Raw genomic sequence first — 20,011 nt, 5'->3', positions numbered from 1 at the left:
ATGGAGTTACACATGTGCATCAGGACCCTCTGTTGCTTTTTACATGTGCATCAGTGACAGAGCCAGCATGAGAACTCAAGAGTATCTGTTAGCAAACCCTCTGCTCAGTCATTTAGGCTACCCTGCCTCCCTAATTTCATTCAAGTAGCTACAACCGTATTGATGGCATGATATAGTGGGTATGGTAGAGTAGCATCAAGGAAAATTGTATGACACAGCAGAGCCAAGGACTTGATCATTTGGATAGCTTATTGTACTTCATACATGACTCACAAAATGCTTTAGATTTTGATCCGCGTAACATAAAAAGAAAAAAATAGTTTTTAAGGTATGCTTTTCTAGGATAATTTTGATTTGGATTAAGAAGGTCAGTGATTATGACTGTAGACAAGAAAATATGTTCTTTTTTCTTGGAGTGAGAATGTTATCTGGCTTCAGTTTTCAGTATTACCTGAAATTTCAGAGTAGCAATTTAGGAAGACTATAAGAGGGAATTTTATTAATGTGACATGCGGTTAAAGCAAGGATAAGGATTTTAGCTCAACTTGATGATGAATTCTGACACTTTAGAGGTGGTGATTGGCTACTTATACAATTGAGTTATGAGAAGATAAAATATTTTGAATAAACAGTGTTTCTAAGATTTCTGTCCCTGGGAAAAGTAAAAGTCTAATTTAAGGAAATCTGCTATGGAGTAAGACACAGAACAGGTAGTATGTTTTACTCAAAAGTTCAGTCTTTCAAAATGTTTGATAGCAGGAAGTTATGATCTGGTGAGGAGTTGACATGAACAAGAAAAGTAGATAGATGGGACCTTTATTTGATGGACATGTAATTTAGAGTGACATCCAAGGCTGAAACTAGCAATATGATATTCCAGAAAGAGAATGTAGATGAAGAAGAAAAATAAAGATCAACTCCATGATGGAAGGGGCTTAAGTTCCAGATGTAATGCCCTCATCAGAAATGAGGAAGTGGTTAGAAAAGTAGGAATCAATCTAGGACAGGATATTTGTAGACACACTGGTTTTTCTTGAGGGCTCTAGGATAGAATGATCAATAAAGTACACTCACTTAACTGAGACATGGTTAATTGTGAAAAAGATGCCTAAATGGAATTTTTCTCAAGGGATTTATTAAGTCCAAATTGCTGCTGTTAATCGTATTTTATATTTCTAATTTGCATTCCACCTGAGGATCTCAAAGGGTTTTATAAATATTACTGACTAAAACCTCAAAACAGTTGTGTTAGACAGGAGTTATTTCCAGTTTAAAAATGCGTAAAAAGGCCTGAAACAGTTGTGATTTGTCCAATAACCACGTTGTGACCAGTCTAGTTAATTGACTACAAAATTGTCTTTCTGCTAATAAATCAATGACAAGCTCTGTTGCTTCCAAGGAACACTATAGGAAATGAAGGGTCGGATTTTCAAAAGTGCCTAAAGGAGTTCTCCCACTGAAAATTTTGGTTGCCTGAACACCTGAGGCTCTTTGGAGAATCTAGCCAATTATGGCTGCATCCGTAGGGTCTCCATTGTTAAATACAAATCGGCGCATCATTAGATAAGAAATAAAATCCCTTCGATTTTGCATTTTAGTTACTGAATTTGCTTTCCAAATTTGATGTGATAGCTCTTCATAAAGGAATTTTCTGTAATTTTTTTAGTGAATCTTTACAGCTGAAATATTTTAAAATGCTCCCATTTTGAAATTTGTCCTGTTCACATCATATTTTGGGAGTTTGAATAGCTAAAAACCCACAATCTTCAAAAACACCAAATCATACACATGCATATCTGTGCGTGTCTATCTCATATTTTTTCTGATATCTTGGACTTGGAGCACTTCTGAAGTTTTAAAACTAAACAGTTATTCCTGGCAAAGAATAATTGTGAGTAGTGCAATGATTAGCCAGAAGAACTGCAGGGTTCTGTCAGCCACGTCATTTTTTCCTGACACTGCAAGCTTGATTCAGCAGCCACAATCTGCATATACCCCTAATGAGCGAGGGAGGGAGTCTGGGCAGGGAAGAGATGGGACTTGTGGGGAGATGATACTTTGTGAAAGAGTTTGGAGAAATGGGATTTATTAGGGATTTGTGAGACCCAGGGACAAAGACGCTTGTGTGCAATGTGAGGCCTGAGCTAGAAAGAATTAGGGCTTTGCTGAGGCCTAGGGTGGAGGGGAGCCACTCCATCCTCCTAGCCCATCAAGGCAGTAGTGCCATAGGGAGATCTTGATGCCTCAATGCAGACAAGCTTGACTTTCCCCACACACAACCTTGGTCTCTTCATCCACCAACCAAAAGCCTTTATCCCAACCCCGCCCTCCACTCACAACCCCATGTTCTGTTTATATGGTGCACTATGAAACAGTACCATGGAGAGGAAAGAGGAGGAGGTGAACAGATCTATGTGGGGGATTTGGATGGGTGAGATTGTGGGGGGCAGGGAGGAGCAGGTCTATTTTATGGGAGCATGGAGATAAAGTGAAATTTGCACTATGTTGCTGGTAGTAGGAGACGATGGAGAGATGGTTTGTCTAAACATGTAGTCTTAACTGTCACCATAAAATACACTTATGTTTATGCACACACTGACTTTAATGCTGTAATTTTTAAGTACAGAAATAACTTTAGAATAATCTCTAACATAAATCACTCATTCTCATACATTTTTCCTAAACATTACAGAAAATGACACTATTTGCAATTCTTCACACACCAGTACAAAGCCACATATGCAGCTACACACAATGTAACTTATAAAAGCTGCATTAATATTAATAATTAAAACACATGAACATAAAACCAATTAATATTGCTGTAGTCATAGGTATCCATTGGCTCTTTAGCAGAAGAGTCAAGAGAGTTGATGCTGAGAAGGGAAACTAATGGATGAGTTGAGTATAGATGATATGTAAAGTGACTTAATTGATTCTTTCCTTCTTATTTGTTTTTTGTTGGTTGGCTATTCTGTCTAACCACCTTAATACAAAGTCAACAAAGTTGTGTGTCCTCTTCCCCCAATTGTATTTAGTTGGTTTTTGTTTTTATACAGAATATATGTTAAGAGAATGTTAACTTTCAATTTAAGCACAAGTCAGGAAATTTCAAAATTAAAGGTGCATACATTGCCATAAATATGTTCCCTTGCATGTGCATACCACAATAGTCTAATTTTATGAAAACATACTATTTCTCAAATACATTGTCTCAAACATGTAAGACAACCACATTTGCAGTTGGGACATTGGATGGGCTGGTACTGGGGTGGTACTGAGAATTTTCTTTCTCAAGTGCACGGCTGGTGAGTCTTGCTCACGTGCTCAGGGTCTAATTTATCACCATATTCAGGCTCAGGAAGGAAATCCCCCAAAGTCAGTTTGCAAGTGATCTTAGGGTGGTGTTCATCTTCCTCTGCAGGATGGGGCATTAGTCACTTGTGAGGATCCTTGAGATATATGTTACTACATTAATTCCATGCCACTGCAGAGGCTTAAAGAACTGATGCACCTCAGTCCCTGTCCTCTGCTTGTGGCACAGAATAATTTCGTCTCTTGTAATATTTTGGTCTAATTTTAGTTTTGGGGCTTGGTTTGTGGATGGTTGGATAGTGTTTAATGGCCTGTGATATAGAGCACAGTCCCCAAACTGTGGGGTGAGCCCCACTAAGGGGCACAGAGGAACATTCAGGAGGTGCGCGGCAGGGCCCGGGCCAGCGCCCATGGGGGGGGAGGGACACCCACTTCCAGTCCCGCTCCACCCCCAGCTGAGCTCCACCCCCGACCGCATTCAGCCCCCAGTCCTGCTCCGCCTCCCAACCAGATCCATCCTCTGCCCCACTCCACACCCAACCCCGCTCTGGCCCATGCCCCAACTCCACTCTACCCCTGCTCCGCCCCCAGACCAGCTCTGCCCTCATTCCTTCTCTGCCCCCAGCTCAGTTCCACCCCCAGCTCCGCCTTCAGGCCAAGCTCCGCTGCTGAGGAAGCCTTTGCCGTGCAGTAATTGAGGTGGGGGGCATGGACAGATTCCGTTAACGGTAAAGGGGGGCGCACCACTGATATAGAGGAGATCAGAGTAGATGACCTGGTTATCCCTTCTGGCCTTAAATTCTGTGGCACAAGTGTGGTAACCCGTAATATTTTTCTTCCTTAAACTAATTTCATAGCCCCAGTGGTCCAGTGTACCTTTAAAATGTTGGGGTCTAAATTAGCTGTTACCACTTAAGAAAGAGATCTTGGAATCATTATGGATAGTTTTCTGAAAACATCCACTCAATGTGCAGCAGCAGTCAAAAAGGTGAACAGAATGTTGGCCATCATTAAGAAAGGGATGGATAATAAGACAGAGAATATCATATTGCCTCTATATAAATCCATGGTACCCCCACATCTTGAATACTGTGTGCAGATGTGTTCGCCCCATCCCAAAAAAGATATATTGGAATTGGAAAAGGTTCAGAAAAGGGCATCAAAAATCATTAGGGGTATGGAACGGCTTCCGTATGAGGAGAGATTAATAACAGGGCCGGCTCTAGGCACCAGCAAAACAAGCTGGTGCCTGGGGCGGCACATTTTTAGGGGCGGCATGGCCGGCGCCAGAATGCTGCCCCTAAAAATGTGCCTCGGCCACCTTAGCTCACCTCCGCTGCTGCTGCCACGGTGCGCGAAACAGCTGATTCGCGCGCCGCTACTCGCCCTCCCTCCCAGACTTGAGAGCCTGGGGGGAGGAGGCAGGGCTGGGGATTTGGGGAAGGGGCGGAGTTGAGGCGGGGCCGGAGGGTGGGGTAATTAAAGAAGGGGGGGGGGCTGCCAAAATTGTTTTTGCTTTGGGCGGCAAAAATCCTAGAGCCAGCCCTGATTAATAAGACTGGGACTTTTCAGCTAGGAAAAGAGATGACTAAGGGGAGGGGGGCGGGATATGATGGAGGTCTATAAAATCGTGACTGGTGTACAGCTAGGGTGACCAGACGTCCCGATTTTATCGGGACTGTCCCGATATTTCCTTGTTTGTCCCGTGTCCCGACCGACATGCGGTCGGGACACAGGACAAACAAGGAAATGCCCCGGAGCCTAGAGCCCGGAAGTGCTCGCACTCCCACCCCCCCCCCCGCCCCGACTCCGCCCCCTCCTCCCCCGATTGGCTCCCTCCCCGAATCCCCGCCTCTTCCCTGGGCTCACCATTCCCCCTCCCTCCACAAGCGCTGGAGGGAGGCCCGGGAGACGCAGGGGGAGCGCGGGGCCGGGGTGAGTAACAGTCCGGCCTGGCCCCGAGCAGGCAGGACTCAGTTGGGTGGTTGGGAGAGGAGGGGGGCGACCCGCGGGGCCAGGCGGCGGCTGTTGTTGTCCCCCCGGGCAGCAGGACTCGGGAGCAGCCGCTGCTGCAGCTCCCACTGCCGCGGGGGAGGAAGCGGCCATGGCGCTCCGCGGCTGCGGCGCCTCCGAACCCCCCGAGCCGGGGCCTGCTGCAGGGGACCCAGCAGCGCGTACGCTGGGCCCAGCCCCTGGCCAGTCACGTCTGGGCTGCCCAGCTGGTGCTATCCCGCGGCGGCCCCGGGGCGGAGGCATCGGCAGCCCAGCCCCGTTCGTTCCCCTGCGGGACGGGGGGGCTGGGGCCTGCTGCCCCCACTCTGGGGCCGCCGCAGGATTGCACCAGCTGGGCAGCCCAGACGCGCCTGGCCAGGGGCTGGGCGCAGCGTGCGCGCTGCTGGGTCCCCGCAGCAGGCCCCGGCTCGGGGGATTCGGGGGCGCCAGAACTGCAGCCGCGGAGCGCCATGGCCGCTTCCTCCCCCGCGACAGTGGGAGCTGCAGCAGCGGCTGCTCCCGAGTCCCGCTGGCCGGGGGTGAGAACAGCCGCCGCCTGGCCCCGCGGGCCGCCCCCCTCCTCTCCCAACCACCCAACTGAGTCCTGCCTGCTCGGGACCAGGCCGGACTCTTACTCACCCCGACCCCGCACTTCCCCTGAGTCTCCCGGGCCTCCCTCCAGCACTTGCGGAGGAAGGGTTTTTTGGGGGGGGGGGCGCCCCCCGCCACGCCCCCCCCCCCCCCCGCGTCACCGCCCTCCCCCGCGTCCCGATATTTGTCTTGGGTGACCTGGTCACCCTATGTACAGCAAGTACATAAGGAAGTGTTATTTACTCCTCATAAAACAAGAACTAGGGGTCACCAAATTAAATTAATAAGCAGGAGGTTTAAAACAAACAAAAGGAAGTATTTCTTCACACAACACAAAGTCAACCTGTGGAACTCCTTGCCAGAGGATGTTGTGAAGGCTAAGACTATAATAGGGTTCAAAAAAGAACTAAATAAGTTCATGGAGGATAGGTCCATCAATGGCTAGTAGCCAGGATGGGCAGGTATGGTGTTCCTAGCCTCTGTTTGCCAGAAGTGACAAGGGATAATCACTTGATGGTTACTTGTTCTGTTCATTCCCTCTGGGGCACGTGGCATTGGCCACTGTCAGAAGACAGGATACTGGGCTAGATGGACCTTTGGTCTGACCCAGTATGGCCATTCTTATCAAAGTTCTATGTAAGTTCTCCTTTGTAAGATAGGTGCTTACAAAACTTGTTAAAATGCCTAGGTACTATACATTTTCTTTCAATGAGCAGCAAACCCTTCCTTGGAAGCAGTGTTGGTGAGAAGTCAATTAACTATAAAGCCAGTATTGCTTTGAGCACATGTAGTATATATAAGCCAGTAAGTTTTCACTATTAGTCTTTTGTATCCTCAATCTGTAGTATGTTACATATACCTGTATTGTGTTCATATAAATGACTCATGAGCTCCTTGCTATGTTTAGAACAGTACATAGAACTACAAGATGCTACACATATTTTTAAGGTCATTGAAATTTGTATTATATTTTATCATTTTAGAAAGTGTGGTATGTAATTATGAAACTGAAGACTGTATTGTAATGAATATACACAAGAGGCATAGCTAAGATTGCATTTCCTGACTCTTAAATGGTTAATCATGCAACTTTAATATTTTATTTATGTGGCTTTTTGTAAGAAACTTTAAAAAAAAAAAAAAAGTCTGGGGAAAAAAAATAAGAAGCACGCTATATTATATTTATTCTCATCTCCCCTGCAAAAATTGACTGAAATATCTGTGAATTTAATAAATTAGACATATTTGGCTACATACCACCAGAACACTTTGTCCAACTTGCCTTTGTAGTTCCATAGAGGAAAGTCATGAAAACTTTTCTATTCTAAGCATTTCAGATATGACCACTAGCACTCTTTATCTATTATGTATTGTTTTAATCCATATTGTACCTATTCTTCCATATAAATTGTAAATGCTTTGGGATAGAGAGTTTGCACTTCATTTTCCATATTTTTTTTTCTTAAAACACTGTGTAGATTTATGGCACTATACAATAAGTACTGTGCATATTTATGGTGCTATATACATGTTTAAACAGAATACAATTTGGGGGATTGGCTGAATTTCCCTGATGTTTTATTTGGGAACCAGAACTTCTTCCTTCTCTACTTTTAAGGTATAGTTTGTTCTGACTTGCGTTACAATATGCTAAATCAGTATTACACTTAGCTGGAATTTCACAACTCTTCAGAATTTTGTATTGCTCATACTGGATTGTTTTAATAGATATATGAGGACTGTTTTATTGTCTGTATGAAAGAAAGCTGTGCACAGAGACTGACAATGGCAATAAAACCCATAAATGTTAAAGTGCCTTTCTTGGAAGACATATGGGAGCATAACACTGAGTCCTGTGAGGGAAAGGCAGCACTTCATGTTGCTCATCGGTCACCCATCTGTCCAATGTAGGGACATCCTTGACAGATTTGGTCTGGGACGGGTACAGCCTAGTCTGTCTGTCCTCTACCAAAGGAAAGTGTCTGTGATGAACATCTTTGAGGGCAAGAAGGTGGTTACATACAAGAACCCATCCTGCATATAAAATTGCATTCTCATAACCATTCAGTATGGTCAGAACAGTTTAAATTAATTTTCAGAAATAGCTTAAAGTAATATGCAACATTAGATAATAAAAGAATAATAAACAATTTAAAGCATAGATATTATAAAGTCCAAGTTTGACGTAAAATGTTTTTTGATAGCATGAAAAAAATACATTCCTTCTCTGGTTTTGCATTTACTTAAAATCTTCATCTTTTATGTTTTGTATTTTTATGTTCTTTCCTCCAGACGAAAGGTTGAAATCATGCATACCCATAGTCTTTTCACTCTTCTTGGAGAGAGGTTGATGCTGCATACAAATACGGTGACCGTTACAACATATAACACACTTTATGAGGTACAAATTACTTAAACATGCAAATAATATCATTTGTTGCAAAAAATGTGTTTATATGAATCTGTATTTAAAAGATTCCAAGGTCACTATGACTCTATTAAAATCTGAAATTTTAAAAGATCCTCTCTGAATCAAGCAAGTACTTATCATGTTTATGTAGATTTTTTTTCATAAGCACTGTTATAATTTTTGCAACTTGTCTGTAAAGCTTTACATATACTTATGGCATTATAGATGGAGCTAGAAATGACCTTTTATTTAGATTGTTAAAAATTTCCTTTATGAAAGAAACTTTGAGAGTTCTAACACCTTCTGTTTTTACAGCAGTCTTTTGAAATTCAGTGGGAGAAATCCCTGGGGCCATAGAAATGCCTCATTTGTTTTTTTCTAGTGAAAGTCAATTGGGGTTTTGTTGAGTTGTAAATGGTTGAAAATTTCCATTTTCCTCCTCTAGCTTGTGTGGTTGGCAATGTGCCAAAATAATAACTGAATATGAATGCTCTAATTTAAGGCTGGGTCCATGTTGTTGCCAAAAGAGCATCAGCACACACTGAATTGGGAGCCCCATGAGTAGACAGCCTGGGTATGCCAGATCAATTGAGAGAGAGTGGGGCCCAATTTCTCCTGACAGCCTCCAGGGACCCACCAAATGACCCCAGTGGGCCATACCCTTCGCTGGTGTCAATATACAGTGTAGGAGCCTCCCACCTCCTGGTACTGGGCCTTAGGGAACAAATTGTGTGGTGAATTACAATCAGATAATGAATTAGGTTGTGTGTGGGATTTCTGCCTCATTTTCTATAGAAGTTGTAAGGTATGTACAGAAGGAGGCAGAGGATTGCAGGAAGAGAAAGGTGCTGTTGTGGTGAAGGAGGGTGACTGTGACTTGAGAGGACTCAATTGTAGCCCTGCATGTGTCACAGACTTTGTATGTGATGTTGAGGAATCCAGTTAAACCAAATTTTGACAAAGTAACTGTGTATTCTGAATTTTTGGAGTGCCCAATTTGAAACACCTTGCATTGATTTTTTTCAGAAATGCTGAATGCTCAAAGCTGCAGTTGAACTCAGTTGAAGCAGTATATGCTCAGCTCCTCTGTCAGTAAGGCAAAGTGGTCTGGAGGAATGAGCACAAAGTTGGGAGTGAGGAGTTCTTCTTTGAGTGCCTATGTGCATTCCACTGTGGGCAGGCATGCGGTCCAAGAATTCCTGCGAGTAGTGTCTGTTGGTCCGTGCCTGTGTCCCTGTTCTCTTTGTGCTCTGCACCCAGAGTATAAGGGGCAAGGCAAGGCAGACCAACCACCTCTTCAGTTACCACCTCATAGCCTGAGTCAGAAACCTCCAGTGTCCCAAGCTGATCCTTTCTCTTCTTCCTGTAAATATTTAAAATTTTAAATTATTCTTAGTTTTTGTTGTTAGTGTTTTGATAGTTCTACTTAGTCAGTTTTAGACTCCCAACCCTGTGCTCCCAATCTCCCAGAATGGGATTTTGAGTATGCCCAAGAGTCTGGGCTACAAAAATAGCATTTTCTGCCCCAGCTTCTTTTTGGTGAGCAGTGATCATCAGTGCTGCCTCTGGTCCACCAAATGCAATTTTTGACACTCCCTTCCCAGCCTAACTCAGCAGGCATTAGAACTTCAACTTCAGAAATATGTTATGGAGCAGGCAATGAATCCCTATTCAGACCCAGGCCAGGGAGACCTTCCTGAACGTTGGCCAGAGTCAGCAGGTAGCAAGATGCCTATTCTGTGTCTGACTCTGGAATCGAGTGGGATGAGCCCTTTGTCTGGCCCCCTCATGGGAGTAAGGGGCACTCTTACAAACATAAAAACAGATCTCTTCATAGACGATCTAAGGGAAGAGACGCACCTCGACTCTTTCCAAGTCAGGTGAGCCTTCATGCCCGAGCCATAAGAAATTAGGTCCTCCTAAGCTGCGTGGGCATGTTCAAAAGACTTATAGGTGCAAAAGTCCTTCAGTAGCAACCTCCACATTGACTCAGAGGCTGACTTTGGTGCTACCTAAAATGAAACACTGAGACCCAAAAGCTCAGGAACCTGCTGGTTACTGTCAAAGATTGTGAGTTGATTACCTGAATGATTTTATCACTCTCCATCATACAAGCCACCTCGCAAACAACAAAAGATGCATCTTCCACTATCCAGCCTCACCCTCCAGCCAAGAGATATTTTTAACATGACGCCAGAGAGCTGCAACCCAGTATTAATGCCATCTCCACCTATTACTGAGATCCATTGGGGACTAACTAGCAAAATTTCCCCAAAACTGGGCAGTGAGAACAACAGACAAGTACATGCTGGATATCCATTCCATCTGTACCGTAGAGTTTCTCTGCCTCCCTCCTTCAAAACCCTCTTCCCTGTCCCTTTTCAGGGACCCAGTCTCATAAGGCAGTTCTCCTTCAGGAGGTACAATCTCTTCTCCAATGAGGAGCAATACAACGGTGTACCAGGGTGCTGGTGCAAAAGCACCAATTAGCCCCTGCCCAGTCAGCTCCAATCAGGGGAAATAGATTGGGGTTGATGGAAAAGGCCTGATTCTGGCCTGAGGATTGGCAACATCTGCTGGCCTGACAAGCCAAGAGCTATAAAGGCTGGGAGGAAGCCAGAAGGCGGGGGGGCAGCCAGGAAGAAGTCAGTCAGGGAGAGAACTGGAGGCCTCCTAGCTGAAGGCTACCTCTGCCTGTAAAGGAGGTGACTAATCTATCTAAGGAGAACCTTATATAAATAAAGACACAGGTGGTTCGCAACCCTGAAGCCTCTCTGAGCTTTATTGGGGGCAGCAAGTGGGCCCCAGGAAGAGGGGTGGGACATGAACCCTGTTACAAGCAGATACCCCCTCAATATTGAGGAAAAGGGTTCTGTTCAAAGTATTTCTTCATTCCCAAGAAGAAAGAAGGCTGGTGACCTGTTCTCAAGCTGTCTCAACTGATAGTTTTTATTCAAAAACTGAAATTTCACATGGGTACATTAGCATCAATAATACCATCCCTACAAAAAGTCACATGGTTCATGGCTCTTAATATGAAACAGGCATGCTTTCATGTGAATATTCATCCCTCTGACAGATGGTTCCTCAGCTTTGTGGTGGGCCCACACAACTATCAATACAGGGTGCTTCCATTCGGGCTCGCTACAGCTCCCAGAGTCTTCACAAAAGCGTTCTTCATAATAGCAGCTCAGCTCAGACAAGGCTGCTCCACCGTCTTCCCATACTTAGACAACTGGCTTCTAACCAGCCAGTCTCACCTGGAAGTTTTAATGTCAACTTCATCACTGATGCACCTTCTAGCATCCCTGGTAATCTGTGTAAGCATGGAATAGTCTATCTTGACTCCGACACAGGCCATAGACTTTATAGGATCGACACTGGATTCAGTCAAAGTGAAGGCCTACCTCTCCACAGATTTCACTCCCCACAGACAGATTTCACTCCATGGGCACTGTGATAGACCTGTGTGCACACAAACTTTAGTATGTAATGTACCTTACTCTCCAGGGCCATATGCCAGACTCAACCTTCATTGCCTGTAAGCTGGCTCCAAACGGTATGTACACCAAGCGCACACAGCATGAATACCATAGGGACAATTCCTTCTAAGTGAGGGAATGGTGGAGAGATGCTGGACATGTGTGCATGGGAGTTCCATTTCTATCCCTCACACCCAACAATGATAATTACAAACCTCTCCCTGGTAGGATAGGGGAGCTCACCTAGACAATCACACGGCACTAGGATCACTCGGGCAGCCAGAATGCACATCAGTCTTCTGGAACTGAGAGCCCTACAACAAAACATTCCTACCATTCACGCAATCCCAGCACATCCTGATAATGTTGGACAACATAACTACCATTTTCTATGTAAATAAGCAGGGAGAGACATACTCCATCCTGCTTTTTTTTAGAAGTGGTCAACTTATGGACCTGGTGTATACAGAACCACATAATCCTATCTGCAATGTACCTCCCAGACACCCAAAATGTGCTGGTGGACAGCCTCAGCAGGCATTTTGCCACCTATCACAAGTGGGAATGACATGATTCAGTAATAAACACCATCTTCATTCAGTGAGAAACAGGAAATGTAAAGTAAACTGCTCCAGTGAGCAATAGTCCTCTTCTACCTTGGACAGATCACTTCAGTTATGCCTCCCATTGAACTATTATCTCTGGTTCTATGGAAAATTCAACTAGACAGGGCTCAAGTCATCCTCATTGCCCCCAGATGGCCCAGACAATTATGCTTTCCAAACCTCCTACAAATGTCATTCCCATCCACTTATCAACATTCAGATCTTTTCAGATTTCTTGATCCAGATAAATGGCAGGGTCAGACGTTACAACCCCAACACTTTAATCTCATGGCATGGTATTTGGATGGGCATTGAGCCTAGAACATTCCTGTTCCGAAGCTGGGAAAATTATTCTCACTAGTAACAGAAAAGACTCCACCGGAAAATATAATCTAGCCAAGTTGAAACCTTCATCTGTCTGGACTCAGCAAAACTATATGTCTCCAGAGGCACCTGATATTCCCACAATTTTGGATTATATTTTTATCCTCAAGATTATGGGCTTTTCCCTTAGCTCCCTGCAAGTTCATCTAGCAGTAATTAGTGTGTGTCACCTGCCAATGGATGGTTCCTTGATATTTAGCACCTGATAACAGTCAGGTTGTTGAAATCTGGTCAGAAACTTTCCAGCTGTGAAGAAACCAATCCCCCAAGGGGAATCTTACTTTAGTGCTTTGAGCACTTGCTAAACCTCCCATAAAACTGCTAGCTATGTGTTCCATGTCTTGCCTATCAGTGAGGGTTGCCTTCCTTGTTGCCATCACCTCAGCCAGAAGAGGAGGAGTACTAGGGACCTTAATGGTGGATCCACCAAACACAATATTCCATAAGGATAAGGTCTTGCTATTACTACACCCAAAATCCAGTCCTAAAATAGTTTCAGAATTTCATATAAACCACTCAATTCACTTACCTGTGTTTTTCCCCAAAGCCCCATGCCTCTAGTGAGGAGTGCGGACTTCATTCCCTCCAGCTGTGATGAGCATTGGCACTCTACCTGCAGAGAACAAAACAGATTAGGAAGTCACGTAGACTGTTCATTGCCATAGCAGAACAAGTATGAGGACAAGCCATGTCTTCTCACAGGATCTCTAGCTGTATCCTCCTTTCAGTTGACACATTCCTCCCTCACATGGGTAAGAGCTCACTCTATAAGGGCTCAGGCAACCTCAATAGCATCACTTCAAGAGGTACCCTTTCTTGATATTTGCAGAGCAGCTACATGGAGTTCCATCCACATTTATAAGACATTACACCTTAATCCAGGACTCTGCCACTGATGCATCCTTTGGGACATTAATCCTGCAAGCAGTTATACCACAAGCATCCTCACATCCACCTCCTTTCTAAGTACTACTTGTCAGTCACCCACAGGAGAATACACATAGGAACCACAACTCGAAGAAGAAAGGTAAGAAGTTACTTACCTTATTGTAATGAGTTCTTTTAGATGTGTGGTCCCTATTTGTATTCCACTACTCACCCTCCTCCTCCTCTGCATCAGTTCATGACCGGCTTCATAGTAGGGAAGGAACTGGAGAGGCGGTCAGTCCGCCTTGTCCCTTATGCCTTTGGTAAAGAGCATGAGGAGGTCAGGAGCACAGATCAATGGACACTACTAGCAAATATTCTCCAGTCTCAGGTACATGGAGTACAAGTGTGCCCACAGTGGAATTCAGAAAGGGACCACTTATCTCAATAACTTCTAGTTACATTAACATTACTTCCTTTTCCTGAGTTCTAATCCTGGTTTTGCCAGTGATTCACAGTGTGGCCTCAGGCAAATCTCATTGTCTCAGTTTTCCCACTGTAAAATGAGAAATAATATGGAGTAATAATATGCAAGCTCTTTTTCTAGGGAGTGAGAGAAATATTCTGCAGTAGTTTTTTGGATTTGACCAGAAAGAAACCTCTTGAATTTACTTGTCTTTGAATTGCTAGTTGTGGCCTTAAACACACACTCCTTTTATGAAGCCAGAAAGACTTACCAAATTGCTGTTTCATCTTTTTGTGCCAAGCTGTCAGAAAAGTTTTCCAGGTTGGCACAAAAAAACCCATGGTATGTTTCTGTACCATTGCAATGTAAATTTAAAAGTTTGATGGGATTAGCTATATCAATCTCCAATTAGAAAAAAGGCAAAACAATTTGCTTAGGTTGAGACAGTTGAGTTGGGATAATTGAACTGTTGTGTGTCTCATGCTCAGTTAGATCTGTGTTTTAAGACTACTAACTTTCTGTTCAGAGTTACAAGCATGCACCAGAAGAATAAGGGACCTTAGATATGGAGTGTCTAAATGTGTCAGTTCATGAAACATGGTGGTTGATTTGAATCATTCTTATGATCTACAAATATGATATCGACCTTTGATCCTGAACACACAAATTTTTGTCATAATTATAAGCTCCTGAAAGTAAGTGATGCTAAATGACCCAGTGAAGACTCTTGCTTTCCATATAGCAGTGCCTACATTTCTTTGATAAAAGTTCAAAGTTGCAGGAGAGGCTGATCTAAAATAATGGAATGAAAGTTTCAGATACTTTGAGGTACCATAATTGCACGTAATCAGAACTGAGATGAAAGGCTACATAATATGTAAAAGATATTTGCCCTAAGACTGATGGTATTGTAAGCCTTTGAGACAGGGAATTTGTTCTGCTATCTCTTGTAAAGTGTCACACACATTTGTGGTGTTTTCTAAATGATTGGTGACGATAAAAGGATTCTGTGTAAACAAAGATATTAAATATTTATAACTGGTACAAGCTTGATTACCGGTTAACAAATGGGCTTGCCTTGTTTTGAAATAGAATTTGGATCATTAGTGAACTGATTGTTTTAAGAGTGGTATCTGCCCAAATATGTTATGAATTCTCAAAACACAGAGGATATGTAAATACTGCTATATAAGCTTTATTTTCTTCTTTGAGTGATTGCATGTGTCTGTTACGCTGTGTGGGCACGTCTCATGTACCTGTGCTGGAGAGTCATCCCTAGCAGTACCTATAGGGGTGGCTTCATCCATCCCTGCTTCCTTGTGTTCAGGGAGAAAGACATAAAGGGCAAAGCTGCCCCACTCCTCCTTCAGCTACTTCTTACTGTTTGTGGTCAGTAACTGGAGCATTCAGAACAAAGCTATGGGTACTTCAGCTTACTTTTTGTCTAATGGCACTGTTCTTCATACATTGGACTTTTTTTTCTTTCTACTTTTTAATTTGTTTAAATTTTTCTTTTCTTCATTATTCTAATCAGGTGGGCCTCTGGGCCTTGCCTGGTACTGGTGGAACCTATAACAAAGTCTCCGGGTTTCAAGCCTGATTCTGGTTGCTGAAAGCCAATGTCTGCCAGTGACCCTCATTTGGGCTGCCTAACAGCTGCATTGAAGACCATCTAAGAGACAGGTGCTCAGTCTGCTGGAGCTTAAAAAGCAGAATGAAAAAGCTGAGAGGAGCACCTCAACTTTCCATGTATTCCATATATTGTTATGGAAGTGGCTCTTTGTCTGGCATCCAAACCCTCTTGGTCATGGTGAGCTCATTCACAGCTTCTTCTGGGTGTGCTCCCTTGGCATTGCCAATGGAGAGAAGTCTTGGGAGATCCCCATTACCAGTATTGCTCTTTCAAGACCTAAGACACAGAACAATCCAAGTCTCAAAAACAAGAAAAAGTTGTCATCGGGTTCTTTGAGGTTCATGGTATGGGACTTCCTACAGAAGGTCAATCTGGTATCAAGGGTAAAGTGTGCTCTTTGGCTTGATGCTCCCTGGTACCGGCTCACGCTGACACCCATAGACCTGAATCATTGACTCCAGTATCCTCCCCCCTGGGGACCATCAAGACCAGCTACTTCTTCGGCTATGACAGTACATCCGCCATCACTGATCACAGTGGGGCAACCTCCTATACTGGTGTCAACAATTCTGGAGTCCTATACGGCAGTGAGAAATCTATTATGCCATTTGGTACTGCCATCACCATTGATTCAGGGTGAAGAAGCTATTCTAGCACAGTCACAGGTACCACACTTGTAGGCTCTAGTATAGTCTGCTGTGGCCCCATCAACCTTAGGCCCATTAATACATTCATCTGTCTCCTCTGTGTCTGTCTTTAGACCTCTGGTAATGACTCCATATCTTTGCATGATTCCAATAGTTACGAAGCCTTTCATGCTCACGGTTCCAGGCTCTGAAGACTCCTCCCAGTGTCACACTGCCTTGTCTTTAGGATGAGGGTCTGGAACTGGAAGTGTCCTCAGTGGTACCAGAGAATTTAAAGTCTACCAAGAGCTCCTCAGAAGAATACAAGTAGAGATGGTGAAGGAGAATACAAGAATAGTTTGTTGTAAAGGTAGACATACCTATAAGTAAGGCCATCATGTGGCCTGTTAAGATCCTGTGACAAACCCTTTCATCTGTTCCACTGGTGGATAAAAGAATGGATTGTAAACATCAGCTTACATCCCAAGATTTTGAGCAGTTTTACTTACATGCTGTTCCAGGCTCACTGTTAGCTGCAGTAAATTACAGATATCATCAAGGCCAGGAACAAGGGTATCCCCATAGAAAAGTATGCAAAAAAACCAAGATCTTTTGGGGGGAGATTTATTCCACAATGAATTTCCCTCTTACTGTCAATCATCAGGCTCCATTGGCCCGTTATGACTATTTTAATTGTGAGGCAATGTCTCAGTTTGCAAATAAATTGCCAGAAGGCTCTCGGGAACCGTTCCAGTCTCTTGCTAAGGAAAATCTGGTGTCTTGATCATCTCTACAGGCTTCTTTAGATGCAGCAGGTTCTGTGGCCAAGCCTATGGTGACAGCAGTAACTGTGCACCATTCTTCCTGGTTGCAGTCATCAGGGATATCTGTGGAAGTACAACAGATGATTGAGAACCTCCCTTTAAAGGACTGTGCCTTATTCTCATCCGAAATGGATGAGGCATTATGCACACTATAGGATTCTAGAGCAGTCTTGAAGTTGTTAGGTCTGTACATCCAGGATACAAAGAGGACAAAATATCATCCTCAATATCAGTGAAGATAGCAATTTTAGTCCTATAGACAGCCTGACCATTCTACATGCAAGCAAAACTCTTGGAGCAGGAAGCCTTGGGCACCCATATCCTCAGTCACATCATCCAGCAGCCACAAGCCTCAAAGGCCCCTGTTTGATTCCTATGTTGAGGACAGCAGGCTTAACTTGCCAGATCTTTCTGGCACTTCTCCTCCCTTCAGGAAGAAGCTTATCACATTCCCTGCTTGCTGTCACCTCAAACAAGTGGGTACAAAGCATGGTGGAATTGGGATATACTCTACAACTCTTTCTGTCCTCTACTCCCATGACACTTTCTGGTCCCTTTTCGAGGACCATTCTCAAGAGTCTGTACTAATTCAAGAAGTGCAGACTCTAGGTTCTTTGGGAGCTGAAGAAGTGCCGCCTCTTCTTCAAGACAGGGATTCCCCTCCCCCCATCCCCATACTTTCTAATAACCAAAGCCAGAGGAGTCTGACCGATCCTAGACTTTTGGAGTCTAAACAGACACATAAAAAATCTAAAGTCCATATGGTGCCCCTTGCTCCTATTATTCTTCCCCTTGATCCAGGATACTGTTAAGCTGAATTAGATTTATAGGATGCCTACTTTCGATGTGGCAAACCACCCTGGTCACAGGAGATTCCTAAGGTGCGTGGAATGAGAGGATCATTAACATTCACAGTTCGGCCGTTTGGTTTGTTATTGTCACTGAGGCTTTTCACCAAGTGCGTGGCAGTAATTGCAGCCTACCCCTGCCAGGCAGATGTTCTTGTGTACTCTTGCCTGGATGCTTGGTTGGTTTGAGGTCATTGTGGGCACCAAGTAAAGTCCACTGTCTGTCAGACTATCTAACTGTTCAGCAACCTGGCCCTGAATGTAAACAAAGAGACATCAGTGTTATCACCTCTACAAATAATAGAGTTAATTGGACTGGTCCTAGTCTAGACCTCTGCCAGGGCTTTTCTGTCTCTTGCCAGGTTCCACGCTATATAGGATCTCTTGTTACCATGACTTTTAAAACCCAAAGATCTTGGTAACTATTACTATTGGTGAGGTGGTGGTAGGAAATAAATCAATGGAGACATGGCTGTCCGACCAGTAGGTGGCTAGCACAATCAGTACAATACGAGAGTGCTTTCACTTAAAGCTGCACTTTATTTTAGTCTCAAGCACTTACACACATCCACAACAGGTTACTAAAACACCCCCAAAATCAATAATTACTGAAATATGGAGTGGTCTTTGAGTGGTACAATGACAGCCATCCGATTGGCCAGTCTTGCAGCTGCTGTTGGGGACCCTAAGCTATGTCTATGAAATTAGTTAATTTATTCAACCTCAGTAGTATTTAATTTCTCTTTAGTTCCTGGATGCTACGTAGTTGGGGAGATTATTTTTATTTCATTTTTGATATACAGAGGGGTTGATCTGTGAGCACCGTATTACTATTACTATGAATAGTCTTAATAAAAGATATTTTTGGTAAAAATGCATCTTTTAAAGTTAGCCATGTGTTTATGGCTTTGCTGGACTGGGCTTTAATTTGTGGTGTTACTTCAATTACATACTCAAAGTAACTGCATACAAATGATCAGCTGCACAGTTCACTTTTCATTTGTGTACACACTAACTGTGATTATATGCTGAATCTTAATTATACATGTCCTTGTGCACATACTCTCATAGGGCTGTAATGCAGGTCTGACTTTTTTTTTTTTCCGTGATCAATCCAGATATTTTTAGAAAGATGTGCCCTGAGATAAGTTTTCAGAAGTTTGAGCAACATTTCATGTTCTGTACCTCTGTAAAATCTATTGACTATACAGCTTTTCTTTTCACTTTTGCCATATATTAAGTTTATGAAGGACCCCAAAGTGCTTTATAGCGTTTGAATTTTGAAGTCACTTAACAGACTCTGAAGTATAACTAAATGTGGGTGAAACATAGTTTGAATTGTACATAGTAAAACTACATAATAGTTTACATATCACTAAAACTTACAAGAGAGCAAGATGCTACATTCTTTACGTTACAAAAGTAAAATATATTCCCCCTATACTCCAAATAACCAATTTAATTGTCAATATCAAGAACATTTCCCCTGACTTCAGTACAGTTACAGAGAGACCTTTTGTTAGATGAAGAAAATACATAATGTTTGTCTTGAATAACATAAACCAAAGCCCTTTTGAAGTTCATCAAGGGTGGTTGTTTTTGTTTTGTTTTGGCTTTTGTTTTGGTTTGGTTTTTGTCCTTATTACCAACTGTAAAAATATTTTCTTACATTTCTTACCACTATTCCCTAATGAATCTTAAACTTAAATAATAAAACTACTTTATTTAACCAGCATCATGGTTCAGTAGACTCAGGTCAGTTTTTCCAATTGAGATTTGTACGTTAGCCATTCAAAGTTCATCGCACAGTTTCACCAAGCAACATTAATTTAATACTGATGCTGAAAGTTTTTAGATTCTCTACAGGATTCTTTGTGTATTGAGCCATATGCATAGTTGTATATAAATTTCTATTAACTGTGGCTTTCTTTAATTTGAATCAGTACCTGAAACCATACAGTTTTTTGG

General features: G+C 43.2%; 1 protein-coding gene across 12 annotated transcripts in view; it reads left to right on the top strand.

The window, feature by feature from the left end:
- NBEA (neurobeachin) overlaps positions 1 to 20,011 on the top strand; it is an 823,962-nt gene that overhangs the window by 269,444 nt on the left and 534,507 nt on the right. For all 12 annotated transcript variants that reach the window (XM_065581345.1, XM_065581343.1, XM_065581347.1 and 9 more), the window contains exon 18: positions 8,191 to 8,299. In XM_065581345.1, coding sequence (XP_065437417.1) covers positions 8,191 to 8,299 — 109 coding nt within the window. The remainder of the gene's footprint in view (positions 1 to 8,190; positions 8,300 to 20,011) is intronic.

The sequence above is a fragment of the Chrysemys picta genome, chromosome 1 (genome assembly GCF_011386835.1).
Source record: "Chrysemys picta bellii isolate R12L10 chromosome 1, ASM1138683v2, whole genome shotgun sequence".
Classification (NCBI taxonomy): Eukaryota; Metazoa; Chordata; order Testudines; family Emydidae; genus Chrysemys; species Chrysemys picta.
The sequence above is the reverse complement of the archived record's forward strand: the minus strand, read 5'-3'. Positions and strand labels throughout refer to the sequence as shown.